Source organism: Drosophila navojoa, chromosome 4 (genome assembly GCF_054131105.1).
Source record: "Drosophila navojoa isolate 15081-1374.11 chromosome 4, UAZ_NAV_1.0, whole genome shotgun sequence".
In the NCBI taxonomy this organism is placed as follows: Eukaryota; Metazoa; Arthropoda; class Insecta; order Diptera; family Drosophilidae; genus Drosophila; species Drosophila navojoa.
Genome location: NC_142892.1, coordinates 11,913,873 through 11,933,386, shown reverse-complemented (window position 1 = coordinate 11,933,386; position 19,514 = coordinate 11,913,873). Strand labels below are relative to the sequence as shown.

Here is a 19,514-nt window from a genome sequence, read left to right as displayed (position 1 = left end):
TTCGCTGTCTAGGTGCATTCGCACTGCCACTGGCAGAGTCTAATGATCTCGTGGGCTATTCAAGCTGTGGTTGTCTAGCAGCCGAGTTGCGTTTGTCACGCTTCGCTCCGAGATTGCAACATTTTGCGTAATTGCTGCCACACGCACTACAGCCACAACTATATCTCTCCCTCTCTCTTGTTCCCTCTCTATGTACATATATATGCGTGTAAGTAGCACCTCAGATAACTGGGCATATATAGTTAGTTGGCTCGGTTGCCTTGACATTGAGTGTGCGGCGAAATGTTAATGATGTGGCCTTAACTGCACTTGTTGAGCATAACTTTGTGGCGCCACATGACGTGCCGCAAGCGTCAGCCTCGGCGAGGGGCGAGGCGCAGGCTACCCACCCATTGGCAGCGCTGGCAATGTAAGCTCCAGCAAATCTCTATTGATTATTGCGTTTATGTGTTTGGACTTGGTGGCATAAAGGCCAAGTGAGTGCCAGCAGGCTGCACTGGCGCACAGAGCGCACAGAGTTCTGTGCCACATACGTGTCGCAGCTGTCTTTGATGGCAGGTAAATCAATATTTTCCAATATAAACGCATGAACAGCCATATATATTTATATATGTATGTATGTATGCATATACATACATACATATATATTTTTGTTGTTTTCGCTTTCAGCTTTTGTATTTCCACTTGCGCTGCTCAGCAAGCAAATCCTTTGGCAAACAAAGCAGCCAGGACTTTGCTGTCAGCATGCGTGCCAAATGCGCTTGAATCGAATGCTGGGGCACAAAACGAAAAAACGTAAATGGTTCGTCCTTTGTTTCGCTTACACTCTCAACATGTGTCGTATTTACATTTATTTGGTTTATTTGGGCATCTAGAAAGCATTACGCTTTGTTGTATAACTAATGTCCTGCCAGGATCTGGCAGCAATGAGCAATGCATGTTACGTGTAGCTAAAGCGACCGAACTTAAAGTAAGATGAATGTGTGTGTGTGTGTGCTGTAAGCATTTTAAATTGCCTTGGCCAGGGTCAACAAAAGGATTGCCCGGAAACCGGAAGAGGAACTGGAACTGGCCAAGGAAGCGCCCCATTGCATACCGGCATAGCTCATGGCAGGCCACTTAATCCGCTCATTAGGCAACAGCTGCAGCCTAGAGCTGATATTTATATAAATAATATTCGAGATGTTGAATGCGGCATTCGGAGCAGCGCCATCAATTATGGGTTTTACAGCCATTGTCAGGGCCAGCTGCGAGGGGCGGAAGCAGCGCAGTCGTTCAGTTGCCTTCAGCTGCCTGGTCCTGCGTTAAGTGTCACTTGGCGTTGCATTGCTGGAGTGCATTTTATGGCAGCGGCTTGTTAAGCTGCTGCCATTTATTATATACAATATAGGCAGCTGTCATTTGGCATGCCTCGCTGCACCTAGCTTCAGGTTGCAAGCTCTTGTCTAGCCCTCATAAGTATGCTACACTTGCTCAGTGGCGCCTTTGTGCTACGCTCGATGGCTGTCGTTGTCGCTGCTGCTGCTGCTGCTGCTGCTGCCACTGCCGCTGACTGGCGCTTTATTTATTTACACACACACACACACACGCATATACTAGGCTGCTGCGCCTTAAGTAAACATTATTAAAATTGCCAGCGTCGTTGCCAGGCAATCCTAAAATAACCAAAGAATACACACAGCCATGAGGCGATAGATTTTGCGAGAGAGAGGGAGACAGAGAGATAGCAGTGGCATGAGTGTGGGAGGCGCTCTTCTGACCCTAGCCCACTCGCTCAGCCAGTGCCTTTGTAGTGGCAATGGAAATTGTCATTTTCATATATGAGAAAAGTCTCGTTTTTCCAAGCTCTTGAAAGGCCACATTGAAAAATACGAGGCGTCATGGCAGCCAAGGTTATTATTATTATTGCTAAGCCAAAGTGGACTCCACTCACACAAGACTAAACAGACCCACACACACACATACACGCACACACACACATACTCACTACTTGTTGCTTGAGCTTGGGCCTTTATGGCGTCATATCCTTCTTGTGGCGCTGATTATCCTTTTTTCACTGGGTTTATTAGAAAGCTGTCAACAACTCTCAGCGTGCCTCGTCGCACACTTGACATTTATTTATGCAAAAATGTGAAATCATTTGTGAAACTTGCCTTCAACGCACAGCAGCAGCAGCAGCGGCAGCAGCACCCGCCTTCGCACCCGCCGGCCAAAGGGACCAGCCCAAAAGACAAAAAAAAAGGATTCACGCCTGGCCGCCTGCGAGATGCGTACCACAAAAAACTACGCACTACTCAGAGTGCGCAAAAAAAGGGTTCGTGAATCAAGTTTTTGCAGGCAATCAAATCGTAGGGGCGTAAAAAATGGACTGGCCTTTGTGCAACACTTCGTGCCACACTCTGCGGCATATCGCCAGCTGCAGCTGTAGCTGCAACCGTCCAAGCGTCCTATGTGCGGTACTCATCATTAGATTAAAAACTTTTGTGTCGGAGAGCGTGAAGAATTTTCAAGCTTTTCATAACTTTGTCACAAAGAAATTTCCAACTTTTTTATTGGGCACACATCAATTTGGCAACAGGAAGCATAAAATTGCGCACATTAAAATATTCTCTGTCATATTCATGAGAGAGAAGGCAGAAAACTGGCTCACTCGTGCTTAGCGAGTCATGGCCTCGCTGCTCACAAACCTATTTCGTGGAGATTCCTTTGTTATTTCTATATTTATGATGAATTTCGGAGCGCACGTGTCTCCGGAGCTGCTTCCGCTGCCAGGAAACAGAGGCGTTCCGAGAGCTGGCTGCTCATTAGACTGGTTGCAAAACAAATATACGTATTGTTCGGGTGATTCAAAAGGTTGTGCTTTGCTTATTACTCTATTAATGAAAAGTAATCGCCTAGTCCCTGCAGTGCTCTAATATAGTCGTAGTCAAGTGCTTAAGGCCTCAGATATCGCAACGGAGGCTCAGCCCGCCTGGCTGTGACGCATATCGGGCGCAAATATCTTTCATACACTTCGCTGAGCTTAGACAAACAACTAAGTGACAACAACAGCAACAGCAACAACAACAACAATAGCATATCTATAGATACATGAATAGCTATAGCCATATAGCCATATAGCTTTATTGTTGATTGAACAAAAACATGCTCGTGTTGACGGCAAAGTGGATACGTGGCTCGCAACCGAGCCAACTTTAGCTCGTGGGCACGTACAGGAAGTCTCTGTGGGCTGTCCTGTCTGGCCAGGCCGCCTGTCTGGCAGTACTTCATAATTTTGGTGCCCAGATATGCATACATTAAGACAGACATGTTGGCCAAAGTTCTCACTCATGTGCTTCAACGAATTTGATGCTGTCGAAAATGGACTCGGACTGCGATTTGGTCTTCGACTTGAACTTGGACATGGACTTGGAGTTGGGCTTGGACTTGAGTCATCAGCATGATGAAACTTCAGAGTTTCGCACAAAAACTTGCCATTGGCTTTGTGTAATTTATGCCCTTGTTTTTGTGTGTGCAATTTGGCAAGGACGTAACGCTCAAGTTGCTGCTGCTGTTGTTTATAATATTATTGTTGTTGACGCTGCTGCTACGGCTGCTATTGACATTGACAACTTCCGCTAACGTCAAGTTGGCTTACGCTGCGGCTGGGGACGCTCTGCGCAGCTGTTAGGCATTTTCTAATTTACTAATTTAAATCAACTTTTGCAGCGCAGCCCAAAAACTTTTGCCGCACAACTTGGCAAACGGCAGTTGGCACAATTATGAGCATGTCCTGGACTCAAAATTATGCCAACACTATCATTAGTTGCTGTTGCTGTTGCTGAATACAAACTCGGCGTCCTCGCTTGGTAATTGAAGTGCATACTCGAAGCCCGTTGTCCGTTGTCCGTGGTGGGGTGAGGAGAGGCGCTTCATTGTCATCGCTTATGCCCAATGGGGCTCGACCGCAGCCCCAATAGCCCCAGAGCCGCCCTCTGAGCAGCCCAGTTGTCCAACTTTGATAATTATGAGAGTAACGACAACAGCCGCAAATGCCAAGGCAGCGCTAAAACTTTTCCCAGTCAGCCAAGAAATTCACGAAGGAAATATATATTTTCCTTGTTGAATATGACTTAGTGCGAACTTTTCGGGAGGGGAGTTAGTAGACACTTAGACTGATATGCTGTTAAGTCGGCCCGAGCCGAAAGCATATTCAAATTTCTTTTCACAATTCCTGAGTGCCTAGATACAATTAAAGACGTGTCAAGCGCATTGAATATTTATAAAGCAAATGATATTTTGGCCTGCGCAATGCGAACATATTTATTAAGCTGTGCAGTTAATTTTTTTTTTTTTTTCATTTATATGAATGAATGTCAAAAATGTTTATCAAACGCTCAACTTTCGAGCGAAAGTATTTCTGCAAATATTTCAATTTGCACAAAACTATTTCATTCAATAAACATTTAATGCATTCGGCTCAATTAAAGTAAAATTCCAGTTTGATGAATTCTTACATCTCACTCTCTCTCTCTCTCTCTCTCTCTCTCTCTCTCTCTCTCTCTCCTTCTCTCTCTTGGTTTGCGGTTTACGATGAAATGTTGTGAAGTGCTTCAGAATTTTTCAGTACAGTTGTAGATGTTCGGGCAGTGAATAATTCGGTTTTAAGTGATTTATGCTCTATCTCACCTTTATTATTTGATTTATGTGGCACACTTTGAGCTCGACAGCTGTCGAATGCCGTGCTCAGCCCATGCTCAATCAGCTCTATTCACATCTTTCTTCCGCAGCGCCTCGACCTGTGGCCCCAAATACAAATATAATTCCCGTAAACGAATCAGGCCAACAAATAAACGAAACAAATCGAGCAGCTTGATAATGGCCGCAGCTCCCACAAAAAGGAAATGAAATCAAATCGCACAGGTAATTTGTGACGGCGCAGTCTTTTTATACACCCATATAGAATATGACGTAAATCCCAGCCTCCACAAGTGATTATATACTAAACCTACTTATGTAATACCTGTCTATATATGTGTGCGTGTGTGTGTGTTTTTTTGCTGTGTATGCTTGCATTATAAATGTTGGGATTAGTTTGGGTTGAGCTTGCGAAGCCTTGAAGAATATGCCCAGCGTGCCACGGTGCTGTTAGTAAGCCACAAGAGCCCAGCTCCAAAGACAGTGGGTAAGTTGCTTGGCGAGGCAAATGCGGTTGAGTAATGGCATCATCTATGCGGTTGCTGCCAAAGCAAACCGCAACAATTATTGCTTCTCCAATGCCAGTGCCAGTGCCGGTGCCTGTGGATCCATTCAAATGGCCGGATTCAATAACCGAATGACTACGACTCCGCTCTGCTTGTGGGTAGATGTTATCGAAGGTATTTCTCTCTGTCTATAGATGTTTACGTCTGTGTGTGTGTGTGTGAGCTTGATTAATAACCATGTTAAATGCATTAACAAGAAAAATGATTTGCCAAAGTCACTTCTAGGCGTCACATGCGGCATATGCGCAACATGTGTGGGGCTGCGTAGCTGCCCATATTGCGTATACGCCCCGTTCTGGGGCAACAACATCAAAAGCAATCCATTTTGTGCACGCTCTCTTCGCAGCTCTCTGCGCCATGTGTCTGTTAATAAAATTATGTATTATGATGATTGATGTTGATTTTAATGGCGTCGCAACATCAACACAATTAGCATAGCCCCGGCAAATATGAAATATCCTTCCGTTCGTTGCCTCACATCAAAACGAATGAATAAATGCAAAAGCAATGGCAACTCTGGCCGTAATTACATTACCTACACATTCAGTGCAATGCGTAATTAATATTAAACTATTCGCTATTTATCTAATCCGGCAATCGGCTAGCTGAAACGCATGCACAGCGCACCGGAATCAAATTAAATCACATAATTGCCGAGTTCTGTTTACATGTTTAATGCGAACTGCTATGGATTACACATTTTTTAATGATTTAATCAGACATAAGCCAACAGCTGGCAATGAGAATAAAACGTGTCTGTGTGTGTGTGTGTGTTAAATGTTAAGGGCAACGACTAGAGGGTTAATGCGTGCGCAAATAGCACAAGTCAAAATCTGTGACCAACACAATAAAACCTATGAGTATTTAGTTGACTGACTGACTGACTGACTCAGTTACTGACTGACTGACTGAGTGACTGACTGTTGACTTATGTGTCTGTCAAACTGTCAGCTGGCAGCTGCAGCTGCATTTGGCATTTGACCTTCAAACACACACACACAGTCGTCGCTTACCCATTGCAAATAAATAGTGCAAACAATGCAAGCCCTTGTTAAATATTGCATGAGTAACAATAAAAAAGATGTGACAAAGCCTTCATAATAAGTGCTGGACTAGGCCATGCCCTGGAAGCATGCTTTCATCATATATTCATGCCTGTTGCATATCCAAGGGCTAGTCGGTATGAGCCCATCCGTGCTGGTTACAGGGTATGCACTGAAAGAAATGTAACACAAATAAAATGCAATTTATACGCTCGAACATTTGCTGTGGCAAAAAAAAAAAAACTTGCACCAAGAGACAACGAGCAGAGTGAGAGAGAACGAGTGGGAGAGAGAGAGAGAGAGAGAGAGGCACAGTCAGACGGCATGCCAGACATTACATATGTGGCGTTGCAAAGTGTACGATAAGTAAGCAGAGTAAAACAGTTTAAACAACAACAATGAAATTGTAATAACAATAATGACAACAACGACAGAGGCCAAAGGCGGAAGACAGTCAAGGATGCGACTTTGGCCGTCACCAGGGAGACAAAAAGTCACACCATGAGAATTGAAGGCAAGTGAAAGTATGTGCCAGCATGTGTATGCTAGTGTGTGTGTGCATTTGAAAATAGACAGATGTCTAGATAGAGGGATACCACAGACATGTGAGTTGCTTTGCAACTTGGTATCGTTCACACCAGTTGAGCAAGACACGCGATGCTTCTTGACGAGTTCAGCTATACGAAATTATATAACCTAAACTATCTATTATGTAGTAAAGACATTGAGTGCCATTTGAATAACGTAAATAATGATATAGTTATAATCATGTGTATAAAACTGACATCAATATTGTCGGGCAATCCCTTCATCAAGTCCATGCTCAGGCAGCCCAACTGCAGCGTCCTTAATTTGCATATAGAGCAGCCCAGCTGCATATTAATGCGAAATTTATTTAGTTGTCTCTCATCTTTTTAATTGACTTTGGGTTTGGCCGTAAGCGAGCGAGCTGGCTGTGCAGAAGGTCGTCCTTTGACATTGGATTCGCATTAGTTGCGCTGCAAAAGTTCAGGCGGCCATTGAGCTAGCCAAATGCCAGGCTGGCTGACAACTTTGTTAGCTTGTTACGTTGGAAGACAGTTTGACATTGAGACTGACATTGACATTGACACTGACATTGCCACTCACCGCCCGCCGGCTGCCGTTTCGCATATGAGAAACCACAATAAATATACAAATACGTGAATTTTTCATGCGCAATTCTACGAACTCGTAATTCCACCGTCCCCATTCACAATTTACCCATGTTATTTTATTTTAAGCATTTATGCCAGCAAATTAATGCATTTTATTGCTGATAAGTGCCCAAGTCTTGCTTTATACACGATTTCTTCTTCTTTGTTCTATGTTTTTCCGCCATTCTTTGTTAAAGCATTATCATTATTTTTATTGCCGACGCGGCAAAGTTTGCATCTCCTTGCGGCTAATTAATTGCGGTCACTTTGTTCTCGCTGCTGAAATTCCAGCGTTTGAGCCAGCACTTGGCCGCCATTAAACCCTTTTTCGCTGTACTTAGGGATTTGCGCGCTTTTGTCGTGGCTCTTTAGCAGTTTGATTTAATTTACTAGGTCAGACGTGATTTGTTTATGCGGCTTCAGTTACATTTAATTAAATCAAATAAATCAAAATTTATGCACTTGGCCGCGCCTCTCGAACAGCGAGCGAACGTCTGGCCAGCCGGCAGCGCCTGCCTCAGTGCGTGGAATTTCACGCACTTCCAATTGGAGCTCACAGCGTAACATCACAAATGTCTGACTGCCACGCATACATTGCTGCCTTGCCACACGTCAGGGAACGGCCGGGGGTCGGGGCTGGGCTGGATGGGCTGGCCTTGAGGACAACAGCTGAGTTCCGTTGGTTTTGGTTTCATTGCGTGCCGTCATGCAGGCAAATGGCCAACCGCATTGCACATTCTGGCCCCAGCCTAAATGAGCTACACGCCTTTTTATATTGCCCATATTCAGTTGATTTCGTTTAATGGTGTCGCGACGCGTGACTTCAAATGTTTTATGTGGCACGCTGCGTATGCGTAATTGGTCTTGGTGCTTTTCGGTGTACCTAGCCGTAAACGCTGCGTATACGTAATGTGCGCTAACCGAACTGACGCGTAATGCTGCAGCTGCGCAGGACGTGTTAACCGCTCGCATTTACAGCTAGCTGCTGCACATCAAATTATAAGTACACAATAAAGCACTAAGGACCCGACGTAATCTGCTTGATCTAATAAGCACTGAGAGCCCAACTGTAGGTGATTCCCTTGAGCATTCGACAGCCAATGCCATTTCGGAGTAAATAATTCAAGTCGCAATATGGCAGCTGCCACACAGCAGAGCTCCAGCAAATTTAGTGTAAAATTGGAAATATATAGACCGCAAGGAACAATAGGAAATCATTAGCAGAACGACAGACAATTCCGGCCAAAAATGTGGGCCAATAAATTGCGAGCAATGGCAACAGCAACAGCAGCAGCAACACTAGCAACAGCTGAGATTGGCATGACAAGAGCAGAACAAAGGCACGCAGCATGCCACACAATTACATTCTGAGAGTGAAATCACTTTGATTTGATTTCAATTAAGATGAAAGCAACAACAAGTGACAACTGTTGGGCCCGACCGCAGCAAACAGTTGAGCTTGTGGCCCAGACTCCTCATGATTCTCAGTGGAGCACGTTGAGCGAATGGTTTTCGAGCAGCACGAGCCGTGCTGATTAAATGGCAAATTGCGGATATCGGCACATGAGCCACGCCTACGCAGTTACAGGCACTCGCATCAGCGGCATTTGAATAATTGAGTTTCAGTTTGAGCTTGAGTTGGAGTTTAGGCAAATGTCAAAGTAACAGCCCAGTCCGCCGAGAAGAGTCGTCTCAAACGTTTGCTTGCTACAGTCTTGGCTAAAAATGCCGTTGTCAACACAACAGCCACGCCCCGGGCCGCATCATACCCTTTTGAGGGGCGTAGTTCCATTTCATTTGGATGGCAGCTACGTGCCTCGCATGGCCAATGCCAGCAGCCAGCTGCTGCGACTCAAACATCAATCTGGAGGCCCAGCCACTCGGCTGCTATCATGCTGCTATCGCATTGTTGTTTACTTTGTGCAATTAAATGTTTAATTTCAGTTGCTTAAAGTCGTGCGTTGATTTCAGCACAGTTGATAGCCCTCTGCCCGCTGTCCGCTGTACGCTGCCTTCTGCCTGCCGAGTGCTCTGCCAGTTGCTGCCTGCATTACGCAGCCGACATGTAAGCCACCCGCTGTCAATTAGACGAACGGCGCTGACAATGAATCGAGCTCACGCTTCACTAGCTAAAAGCAAATGCCAAATGCCAAATGCCTCAGCCCACCTTGCTCCACTTTCCACTCATTAAAAATCCTGTTAGACATTAATGGCTATGTCGCATGTGTGTTTTGGTTTGGAGCGAATGCTTGGTAAAAGCTTCAACAATGCTTCTGGCCTGCGCATATGTGCGGTTGTGCTTAATGCTGTGAACTGCAAATAGATGGTTATTATCTATTCCTCTTCACCTGTTGGGCAATTTGCTTTAAGCATTGCTTGCGCAACTGATTATAGGACTGGTATTCATTAACGCTGATTACAATTACACTAGTTGCGATGGCTCTTCAATCTTATATAAGCTACACATGTTCAAATCAAGCTAGCTTAAAACCTCACATAATCCTGCTTCTAGAGTGACGGCTAATCAAATGCAGTTCGATTTTCCTTCCATCAGATTATAGCTATTCAAACAAATTCGCATATCTACTATTAAAAGATTCACAAAAATTGTAAATCTTAATTTAGCCCCTGTTAAGAGTCGCCTGCGGGTCGATGTAACCCTTCGGCTCGGGTTGTGAATCAAGTATTTTCCTTTTCGCATTTTCTATACCTTTTTTCGTTAAGCTCTAATGACATTAGCATAAAGGGCAATCTAAAAAGAATAGCATTTCTATTATACTGATTTCTATTGTGGCCTATTTGAATGCCCTCTGAGCCATGAAGAGGCTATTGAAAGATGTGAGATGGCTCGTCTTGAAACGCACTGCTTTCAATGAGTCAGTCGATACCCAAATCAATCTGACAAGTTGTCTAATTAATCGAATTAGAGAGTGTTTTTATAACCAAGGTCAGCATTGCTCAATGCGTTGTATCATTCTAATAATGTGAAATCCAATACCTAATTTCATGTTTGTTTAGTCACAGTCATAAAACGCCCTAATTGATTATTGTGGAAATTGGTATTGGCTTTTCAATCAAGATTTTATTTATCAGCTAATTTGAGTTGATCAGCTTACAATTGTCAGATTATTTGATTTACTGCTGCGCAGCAGCAGCTCTTGGCTCCCAGCTAAGCGTGGCCACTGCTCATAAAACTCGACCCGGATGTGGTGCAAATGTAACATTTATCTTATCCCGTTGCTGGCCAAAGTCCCAACCTCAACAGCAACCACACAACAGTGCAGCAGCGCAGCCAAACAGGGGGCAACTAGTTGCAGTTGCAAGTCCCCCCCCTCTGCCACCTCATGCTTCATGTTCCAACTCAATTTTGTACGCAGTCCGGACTAGTTGCTTGCCATTGTTGACAGCGCTTCATTCATGGCATTCATGAAGCTGTGTGAAGCCCCTCCCTCGCCCTGACTCGCCTGCGCCCTGCCGCCATCCACTTTATTTATGAAGTGCACTGCGATTTCTCAACTGCAATTTGAGGAGCTACTGTTGCCGTTCGTCTCCAGTTGAGTTGAGTTCAGCTGCTGGCTGCTGGCTGCTGTGCTTCTCTGGTCCATTTGAGTTTCGCTTCATGCTTCATTTGGGCCGACACAGTTTCATCTGGACTGGACTTGCTGGCCATTTATTATGGCATGCTGCTTAACAGTTAATTTGTGTCCCATGCACGTTCCGGAATTCTGAATTACAATACACTTTCCACACTCCACTGACGTGTGGCACGCACAACAGCAACAACAACAGCAGCAGCAACAGCGACGGCGACAAAACGAAAAAAAAAAACCTGTTAGCTTGTATTTATTTATCGAACGTTTCAATTTCGATTTGGCTCGCCTGTGCGTGACAATTCGGGACCTGTGTCCTTCGTCGCTTGGCGTGTGTGATAAATCTTGTTTGATTTCGCCTAATGCACGCATTATTGCCACATACATTTTGACCTTTCACATTATTGGCTATCCTGATCAGTTACCGATTAGCATGCAAAGGACGAAACCCGACGGCGCTGAGGATGACGATGGCGCTGACTGTGTGTGGCTCGAGGCCTTCGGCCCGAACTGCCTCTGGCTCGGTTTGGCCAATTTCGCGCTAATTAACTATGTGCCAACCATACCATCTGGAACTTTGCCAGACATCCTCTATGTGTGTGTGTGTGCTCATGTGATTTCATGCTTGTTGCCTACAGCAAACAGCCAACAGTGAAAGCAGCACCACCAGCAACAGCAACAGCAGCAGCAGCAGCAGCCAAAGTTACAATTTATGAGCACATCCTGGCGCGCTTAGCTTGTGTAAGCAGCACTGCGCTGCCAGACGAGGCGCCGCCTTCTTAAACATCCTCTTGGGTATGGGCGTGGCGAACCAACACTTGCAGCTTGTAACAGTTTGCTTTGCATACACACAATCTGGGGGCGCAGCTCCCTCCGAATATCGTCCGAGCCTCGCATATTGCAGCGTGCCCTGATTTGTATTTATCTTGGTCGTCCTCTTTGGCGCGGCAAGCAGCTCCATCCTGTTGCTGGCATGTTGACAGCTTCGAGCTCCAACTAATTTTCCTGACTCGCAGTTTTTTCTCTCTCTCTTTTTTTGCCCCTGCGAATGCCATTTATAAAGTTGAGCGAATTCAACTCATTTAGCAAGTCAAAAATTTCATTTAGCGTAAACATTTTCCATGTCATGCTCAAACCATTTGCTACGAATCTCCGAGTTTCGTCTCTGACTTTGGCTCTGGCACTGGCACTGGCTCTGGCTCTGCCCTCCAGTTGGCTGCAAACTTTCCGAACTGCGCTTCGATGGCTTTTTATGAACTTTTGTAATGTGCACACAAACGGCAAAAGCAACCCAAACGATAGAAATAACCCAACAATGAACAATGCATTCAAATGAAATTTCCTTTGCCAATTTCTTTTTACGCAAAGTTGCTAAAACTTTCGGACCATGCCAAATAGCTGAGCAGTGTCTTTAATTTTTGTAGCCAGCCACTCGATGTGGGAATTGCAAATGTTGCAAGCGCTCGCACAGATCGTATATCGACTGCAAATCGAGCGATTCAATGGCTATGTGGGTCATTTGATTTAATAATGCTGCAGCCAAGCCAAACGAGAGAATGAAATCAGCAAACGAATGTAGTTGGCCAGCAGATACTTTGTAGCTGGGTAGAAAATACCAAAAGCAAATGGTAGAGATTGTAATCAATTCAGCAGAAATAGATCGAAGCTGGAGCGAGTCAATGCATTTCAAAGCATAGATTCATTTTCTTCAATTCTGCAGTTCATGTCCAGTCGATTTAATCTCTACAGGGTATAGCAAGGGGGAGAAAACTATCTGCTATCTGCTGCTAAGTGCGGCAACTATTTCTTAGTTAAGAGCCGGCAAGAGAAGAAAGAGCAAACAGCTTTGCTCTGAATGCTCCGTAAGCTGTACAAAGCGCCAGGGTTGTGAATGGCTCTGTGCAGCTTACGAGCACACGAAGGATTTGCTCCAGCTGACGACAATGACTGACATAAGCAAAACAATTGACAGAACTTTAAGTTCCCAGCTTGAGTACACAAATGCGTAGGAGGACTCTCAAAGTGCCAGGTGAAAAGTGAGTAAAGCAAGAGAGGTCTAGCCGATGCTGAGTACTGTGCGACGTATACTGCATATCCAGGCATGATTTTTTTAAGATACTGGCAGAAATTCCTTAAGCTGTAAGCCTGCAAAAAAAATATACAATTTCAATTTCTTTTTGCTCACTTTTCATACCCTGAACCCATTAAAAATGGGAATATGAACGCGTCGTTTTTAAAACCTACAAGAGCTAGACTTCAAATTTGTTTAAATGTCCGTGTATATAGCAACATTATCGCCTGATGAATATATTCAACATTGGAGCCTGATAAAATATATTCGACTATAAGACTTATATTATTCAGTCTGATGTTCTGTCGAGTTACGTAGCATTCAGCTTTTGTCATGCTGTTACCTTAACTCAAGTTTCAAGTTTTGTTTTTGTAACATTTGTAACATTCACTGAAAGAGTTGAGCACAGTTTCGTAATCATTTATAAGGATATGCCTTTTATATTACGAGCAAATCATAATCATTTCCACAAGTTTCATAGATGTACCATCGAGTGTCATACCATTCAGCTTTTGTCATGCAGTCTCCGTTCTTCTATAAATTCACTAGAGGACCTAAACTAAAAGCATTTATATTTCTGTAAATGAAATTGTTATGTTTTGTATTTTGTGAGCAATGAGAATCAATATTTACACAAGCTTCATATTTTCAGTCGTTCACATTGATCGTTGAATTTCCGTCGAGTCTCGTAGCATTCAGCTTTTGTCAGGCAGCTGCCGTAACTTAAGTTTCAAGTTTTACTTTTGCAGCATTCACTGAACGAGCACAGTTTCATAATCATTTATAAGGCTATGCCTTTGATACTGCGATCAAATCATAATCAACATTTTCACAAGTTTCATAGATGTACCATCGAGTGTCATACCATTCAGCTTTTGTCATGCAGTCTCCGGAAATTCTGCTTCTTCTATGAATTCACTAGAGGACCTAAACTGAAAGCATTTATATTTCTGTAAATGAAATTAATATTCAGCTTTTGTCAGGCAGCTGCCGTAACTCAAGTTTCAAGTTTTGTTTTTGCAGCATTCACTGAACAGATTCATAGTCATTCAAAGGCTACGCCTGCTGTTTAGCGATCAAATATGATCAACATTTCCACAAGCTTCATAGATGTATCTTCCATCGAGTGTTATATCATTCAGCTTCTGTCATGCAGCTCAGAGCGCTATTCAATCGTTGGCGTAGACTTAAAATGGTTTATGTAACTTAGGTCCGGGTTTCTCTGAGTCTGACTCTGATCAGACTCTGACAGAGGTCGATAAATATTTAACGCAATCGATAAATAGTTAGTGATATATCAGTTATAGATATATGTATCAGTTTCTCATGGGGTTTTGTAGTCGAGCAGTCTCGACTAGAGCTTTCTTACTTTTTCGTTTTCGCTTTTGTTCCCAAGTTTATTTTTACACGCAACTTCAAGTGAACTGCCTAACCTAGTTGTGAGCTATAGCCGCCGTCATTATAATGGTCAGTTTATCGCGTCGCTGCCACGCCCACAGTCCACAGCCCACAATTCACAACTCACAAAGCCCTGAAGCACTTTGCATGCAGCGCGACACATTATTTTCCGCCTTATAAACTTTTGCCTATCGACTTTTCAGCGCCCCGTCAAGTGTGTGAGAGTGTGTGTGTCTGGGCGTGTGAGCGTGTGCGTGTGTGTGTATGAAAGAGCAGCCCAAACGCTGTTGATACTTATCGCTGGCAAAATTATGGCGGTCCAAAAAGTTAAGTACGGTGTAAGCCCGGCGGGGATTTGGCTATGATGTGCACTTATAACAACTCTGGCAATTTTCCAGCCTAGACTCAGTGACTAATTATAGCCCCTTACCACTTCTTGTACTCATTGCAGGCGCTGTAAATTACACCCGGTGTTAATTAAAGGCGAGCGAGCGCCAAGTCGGCCCCGAAAACCTCTTCTAGCCATCTGGCTGCAAGCGCTTCGCAGCCTACAAATCAATCACGCGAAGCTGATGTGCAACATGTAGTTCGTGCGACCGTGTTGCATACGCTATAAGGACGATTTCGTTATACAATGTCAATGGCTATTTACATGCCGCATGACAAATGGCCATTTGTTTTCAATCAAATTGAAGCGAGCACACAATGGACAACAGCAGCAGCAGCAACACCACCAACAGCAACAGCATCGGCATCAACAATGCAATCCAAACAAAAATGACTTAAAGCCGCTTAAGAGTGCAAAACAAACGAAAAAGGCAGCATAAACCGAAACGCACACAGACACAGACACAGACACGGACACAGGCGAAGCGAAACAAAACAAAAGCCGCAACAGCATAAATTGGAGCAGCCACGCGAGCGACCAACGCGACGTATGCGTGATTAATTGCAATTTAAGTAGCAACGCGAAGCTCCGACAAAATGTTGCCCACAAATGTGATGACGTTCATGAAGAAAGTAAGTGCAAGCGTAAATTAAAGAGAACTTTCACTTCCACTTGCAGTTGCTTTCGTTTTGGTTAATCCCATTTAACGATGATGCCAATTATAAAGAGATCCTCTGACAAAAAAACAATATTTTGAGAACAAACAGCCGCGCTCGAGCACTCGACCGTAAATCCTTCATTCACCTTCATAAGCCATCATTAAGACAGCTCTCCATTGCGCAATTGGTCGCGTTATCCGCATTGTTATTGTCATTGACAGTTGCTAACGTAATTTATGCCTTAATTTCTTTTTCATACTCGCAAGCCGTATTGATTTTTTAATTATATTCTCTTCTTTCCTTTTTATTCGCACTGAAAGTTTAATGAGCGTTTTCCGTTTGAAATGCAGCAAAAACAAATGAATTGCGAATGAAATTGAAATGACCCGCCCAGCTGCATACATTTAAAGGCACATCGGCGATATCAGCGCCAATGATTTTAAGCCTTTTTTCAAACAGCGATCGAGGATGGCAAACAGTGCTAAATCGTGACGCAGAAAGGGAAACGGGTCGAATCAAAATAAAAGCAATATACAAACAAAACTTTTTAATTAAAAAGTCCGGTAAATGCTTTGAGCGCTTGACTGCATATTTCAGTCCAGTTTGCCCGCGTGCTACCTAGAGGACGAGCTGAAAAATATCAAAAATACATGAATAAAATAAAAAGGGGCTGCAATCAAAGCGATTCAATTCTGGGCAAACACCTGCCGTCGGGTGTGGCGTTTCCCATTTCTAAGGAATAAAATTAGACATAAGCTTGGCTAACAATAATACTACGCAAACTCACATACGGAAAGGTTATGCCGAAGCGAGGATGAAAGCAGGAGAGAGGAAAGAGAGAAAGGGAAAAAAGCCAAGAAACTGAACCAAAATAAAAGTGTAAATTCCATTCAAAATAATTTAGCCCCAAATTCCTGGGAAAACTTTTAAGAAAAGCAGCAAAGGACCAAAGAGCAAAAACAAAAAAATTGAAGTAAAAGTAAACTGAAACAAGCGAATGTCAAGCGAAGTTGCCTGGTTGCGCTTGGAAAAATGTTTCTTTAGGTGGCCGGCCACCTAAAACTTTGATTAGACCAAATGAAGCACAAAATCAAAGCCCAAAAACCACCCGACTCAAGAAAATATGATGTGCTGGTGACAGTTAAGCAATCTCACTGTCAGCACATCCTGTCAAAACAAGCAGCGAGCCAGAGTGAAAGGATTGCCCCAACTTCAGCTGTTTATTTGCCCATTTAAATGCCCAACGAAATTCGCACACAATTTTTGTGCAAGACCAGGGAAAATGCTTTAAAAAAGCAGCAAACTCACTTCAAAGGCAATCAGCGGGGCGTAATTGTGGTGTAGAGAGAGAGGGACGGAGAGAGTGAGAAAATGAGGAGCTGGGAAGAGATTAAAAGAGAGAAAAAGAAGCTTAAATACAAGCAAGCAAGCGTCTGTTGTAAATTATGTGCTGTAATTTTCTTAATAGTTTTCCTGAACTTTACACACGCACACATATACACACCCAACGCACACACACACTCACACAGCATGCCAGACCATAATGTAACTAGCTGCCTGCATCTTGCGGCTGACAGTTGTTTGTGGTCTTTCGCTGCAACGAGCACACACACACACACACCCAGACATACACATAGCCATAAGCACATTAGTGCACAGCTCTGATGTTTACAATTTGGCTCTGTTATTTATTTTACCTTCATGCTGGCATGCCCCAAAAGCACGCCATGCATTAGCATATCCATCGATGGGAACATGCTTATTTATGTGAGCGTAATGCCAATCAGCCCGACAGCCTTCGCTGTTGTAAATCAGGCTCAATTTGTTAGCGTATGGCAGAGTCGTTGTGAATGGCTGCCATGGTTATGCTTTTTATTGATTTTCATGTTCAGTCAGCTGCAATTCGTGCGCTTTCAATCACAACGGGGAAAAGCTGCTGATGCTGCGCCAGCCCCGTCTCTCGCGCTGCTCTTATTACATATTGACTTGCATTTTATGTAGCGTACTTTACGGCCATAAAGGACGCACATATGGCTTTGTGTGGCTTACGACGGTCCTTGGCCGCAACAGCAGCTGCAGCATCAGCAGCTCTTAAATGTCCGTGTGACAGCCCATAATTTTTGGCACTAAATAAGAAACTAGCTCGAGACACGGCTCCCTTTCAAATACAAAAAAAAAAGAGCGAGCTCATAATAAATGACGAAATTAACACGGCAATAATTACACGTGCTAAGCACCAGCTCAAGGCGCCGCCACAGACGCTGCCAGAGTAGTTCGCCCGCACATAAATTAAGAGGCGTGTCAGACCAAAGGCGTAGCGCCAGGCCAAAGATACTTATATAGTTTGCAGCTAGCTGGTAGACGGCAGAGAACATATACATAAATCCGCAGCAGCATGAATATTACCTTGAGGCCGGCTTCGAAATGACATCATCAAATATGTAGCACAAGCTGAGCACAAAGCGACCATAATCTGACACTAGGCAGCGCTTAGTTTGAGCATGAGGACAGCGGCGAGTGCCGGCGAATGCCCCGCCGAAAGGTAGGCAACCAAAAACGTTGCAGCCAAAAGCACTTAGCGTAATTTGCGTCTAGTCTCAGTGAGCGAGACAGAGAAGGAGATAGTGTGAGAGTGAGTGTGAGTATGTGTGTTGGGATGGTTTGTATATAGCCCAACATAGACGGCTGTTTGTTCCGGTTTCGTCGCCGCCATCGCTTTGGCAAATAGAAAATTTCCACTTCATAAAATGCTGACAACGCAGAGCACTTATGTCACTGCGGAGTGGAGTGGAGTGGAGTGGAGGGGCAGCTCAGTTGGTCGCTTTACCAGCCAGCATACCAGTCAGCCATTGTTGTTGTTGTTCGCACTATATGTGTGTGTGTGTGTGTGTGTATGTGTGTGTGCATTAAAAAGAATGACGGCAATTTTTGAAAGCCGCTCGCCTGGGCGCACTTTTCGTAGTTTAAACAAAAATTGCTTGCCGCATTTTACGATTTCTTGGCAATTTGTTGCGCCTGAGCCGCAGCCGGTCCAGCAGCAGGTACAGCCACAATGAACGGAGAACAAAAAGAGAAACAAAGCCCTAAAAAAAAAAAAACGAAAAAAATATATCCCAAAATCAAATAAAACGCAACGCGTTCTTTTCACCTGCGTGCGTTTTCGGTGCTTCGCACAATGACGATGCTCGAAATGAGCATGAGCTGGCAAGACGTTATAAAAATATGCGTAGAGGCAGAGGAGCAGGAGGCGGCAGGCGGCAGGCGGCAGCATGAAAAGTGAAAAGAAGATTCAAATAAAATTAACAAATACATTGGCAGAGCCGAGCAACAGCTGGCGTGCCGTTAAGAAAACGACCATAAAACCGTTCCGGAATTCAGTTTCAATTCAATTTCAACAAGCAGAAATCGCATTTGAAACTCTAAAGACTCAATGCCCGCCTATAAATGTTTTGTAGCTGCCACAAATGAAACTTTCAGCTCGATATGCCATTAATATTTATAACTCTCATCCACATTCGATTCTTCTCTTTTCTCTCGCACAGATGGTGGCCACCGACGAGCAGGCGAACCAGGGGCATCCGCATGCAACAGATTCGGGCGGCGGCGCCTCGAACACGGGCGCCTTGAACAAAATGAAGGCAACGCTCTCCTCGTCGCTGCTAACCGTGACAGATAAAGGTGAGTTCGGCCAAGTTTCGGATCGGGGTCTGGGGGTTGGGGTAGTTGGCATTGGCATTCGGGTCCATAAGTGCATGCGAATTTATGGCATGAATTTTTATTCAAGTGCTCATAAAGCTGCTCGCTGAACTTTGCACAAAACTTTGCCCTTGCAGGGCCAAGCGCCAGCTGGCGGATGCCTGCAAAAATATAACGTATACGCAGCGTGAGCGCAGACAAAAGACCAAAGCTAAGTAAGCGCTCAGAGTGCACGCAACTTTTAACAATCA

The 19,514-nt window shown here is 44.2% G+C and overlaps 1 protein-coding gene across 3 annotated transcripts in view; it reads left to right on the top strand.

Moving 5' to 3' along the window:
- The window catches only part of Fife (regulating synaptic membrane exocytosis protein fife), a 55,414-nt gene that overhangs the window by 7,628 nt on the left and 28,272 nt on the right, over positions 1–19,514 (top strand). For 2 of the 3 annotated variants that reach the window (XM_030383921.2, XM_089258990.1), the window contains exons 2-4: positions 4,770–4,902; positions 14,972–15,540; positions 19,110–19,245. In XM_030383921.2, coding sequence (XP_030239781.1) covers positions 15,505–15,540; positions 19,110–19,245 — 172 coding nt within the window. In that variant the 5' untranslated portion in view covers positions 4,770–4,902; positions 14,972–15,504. The remainder of the gene's footprint in view (positions 1–4,769; positions 4,903–14,971; positions 15,541–19,109; positions 19,246–19,514) is intronic. The other variant, XM_018101991.3, reaches the window with a different exon arrangement.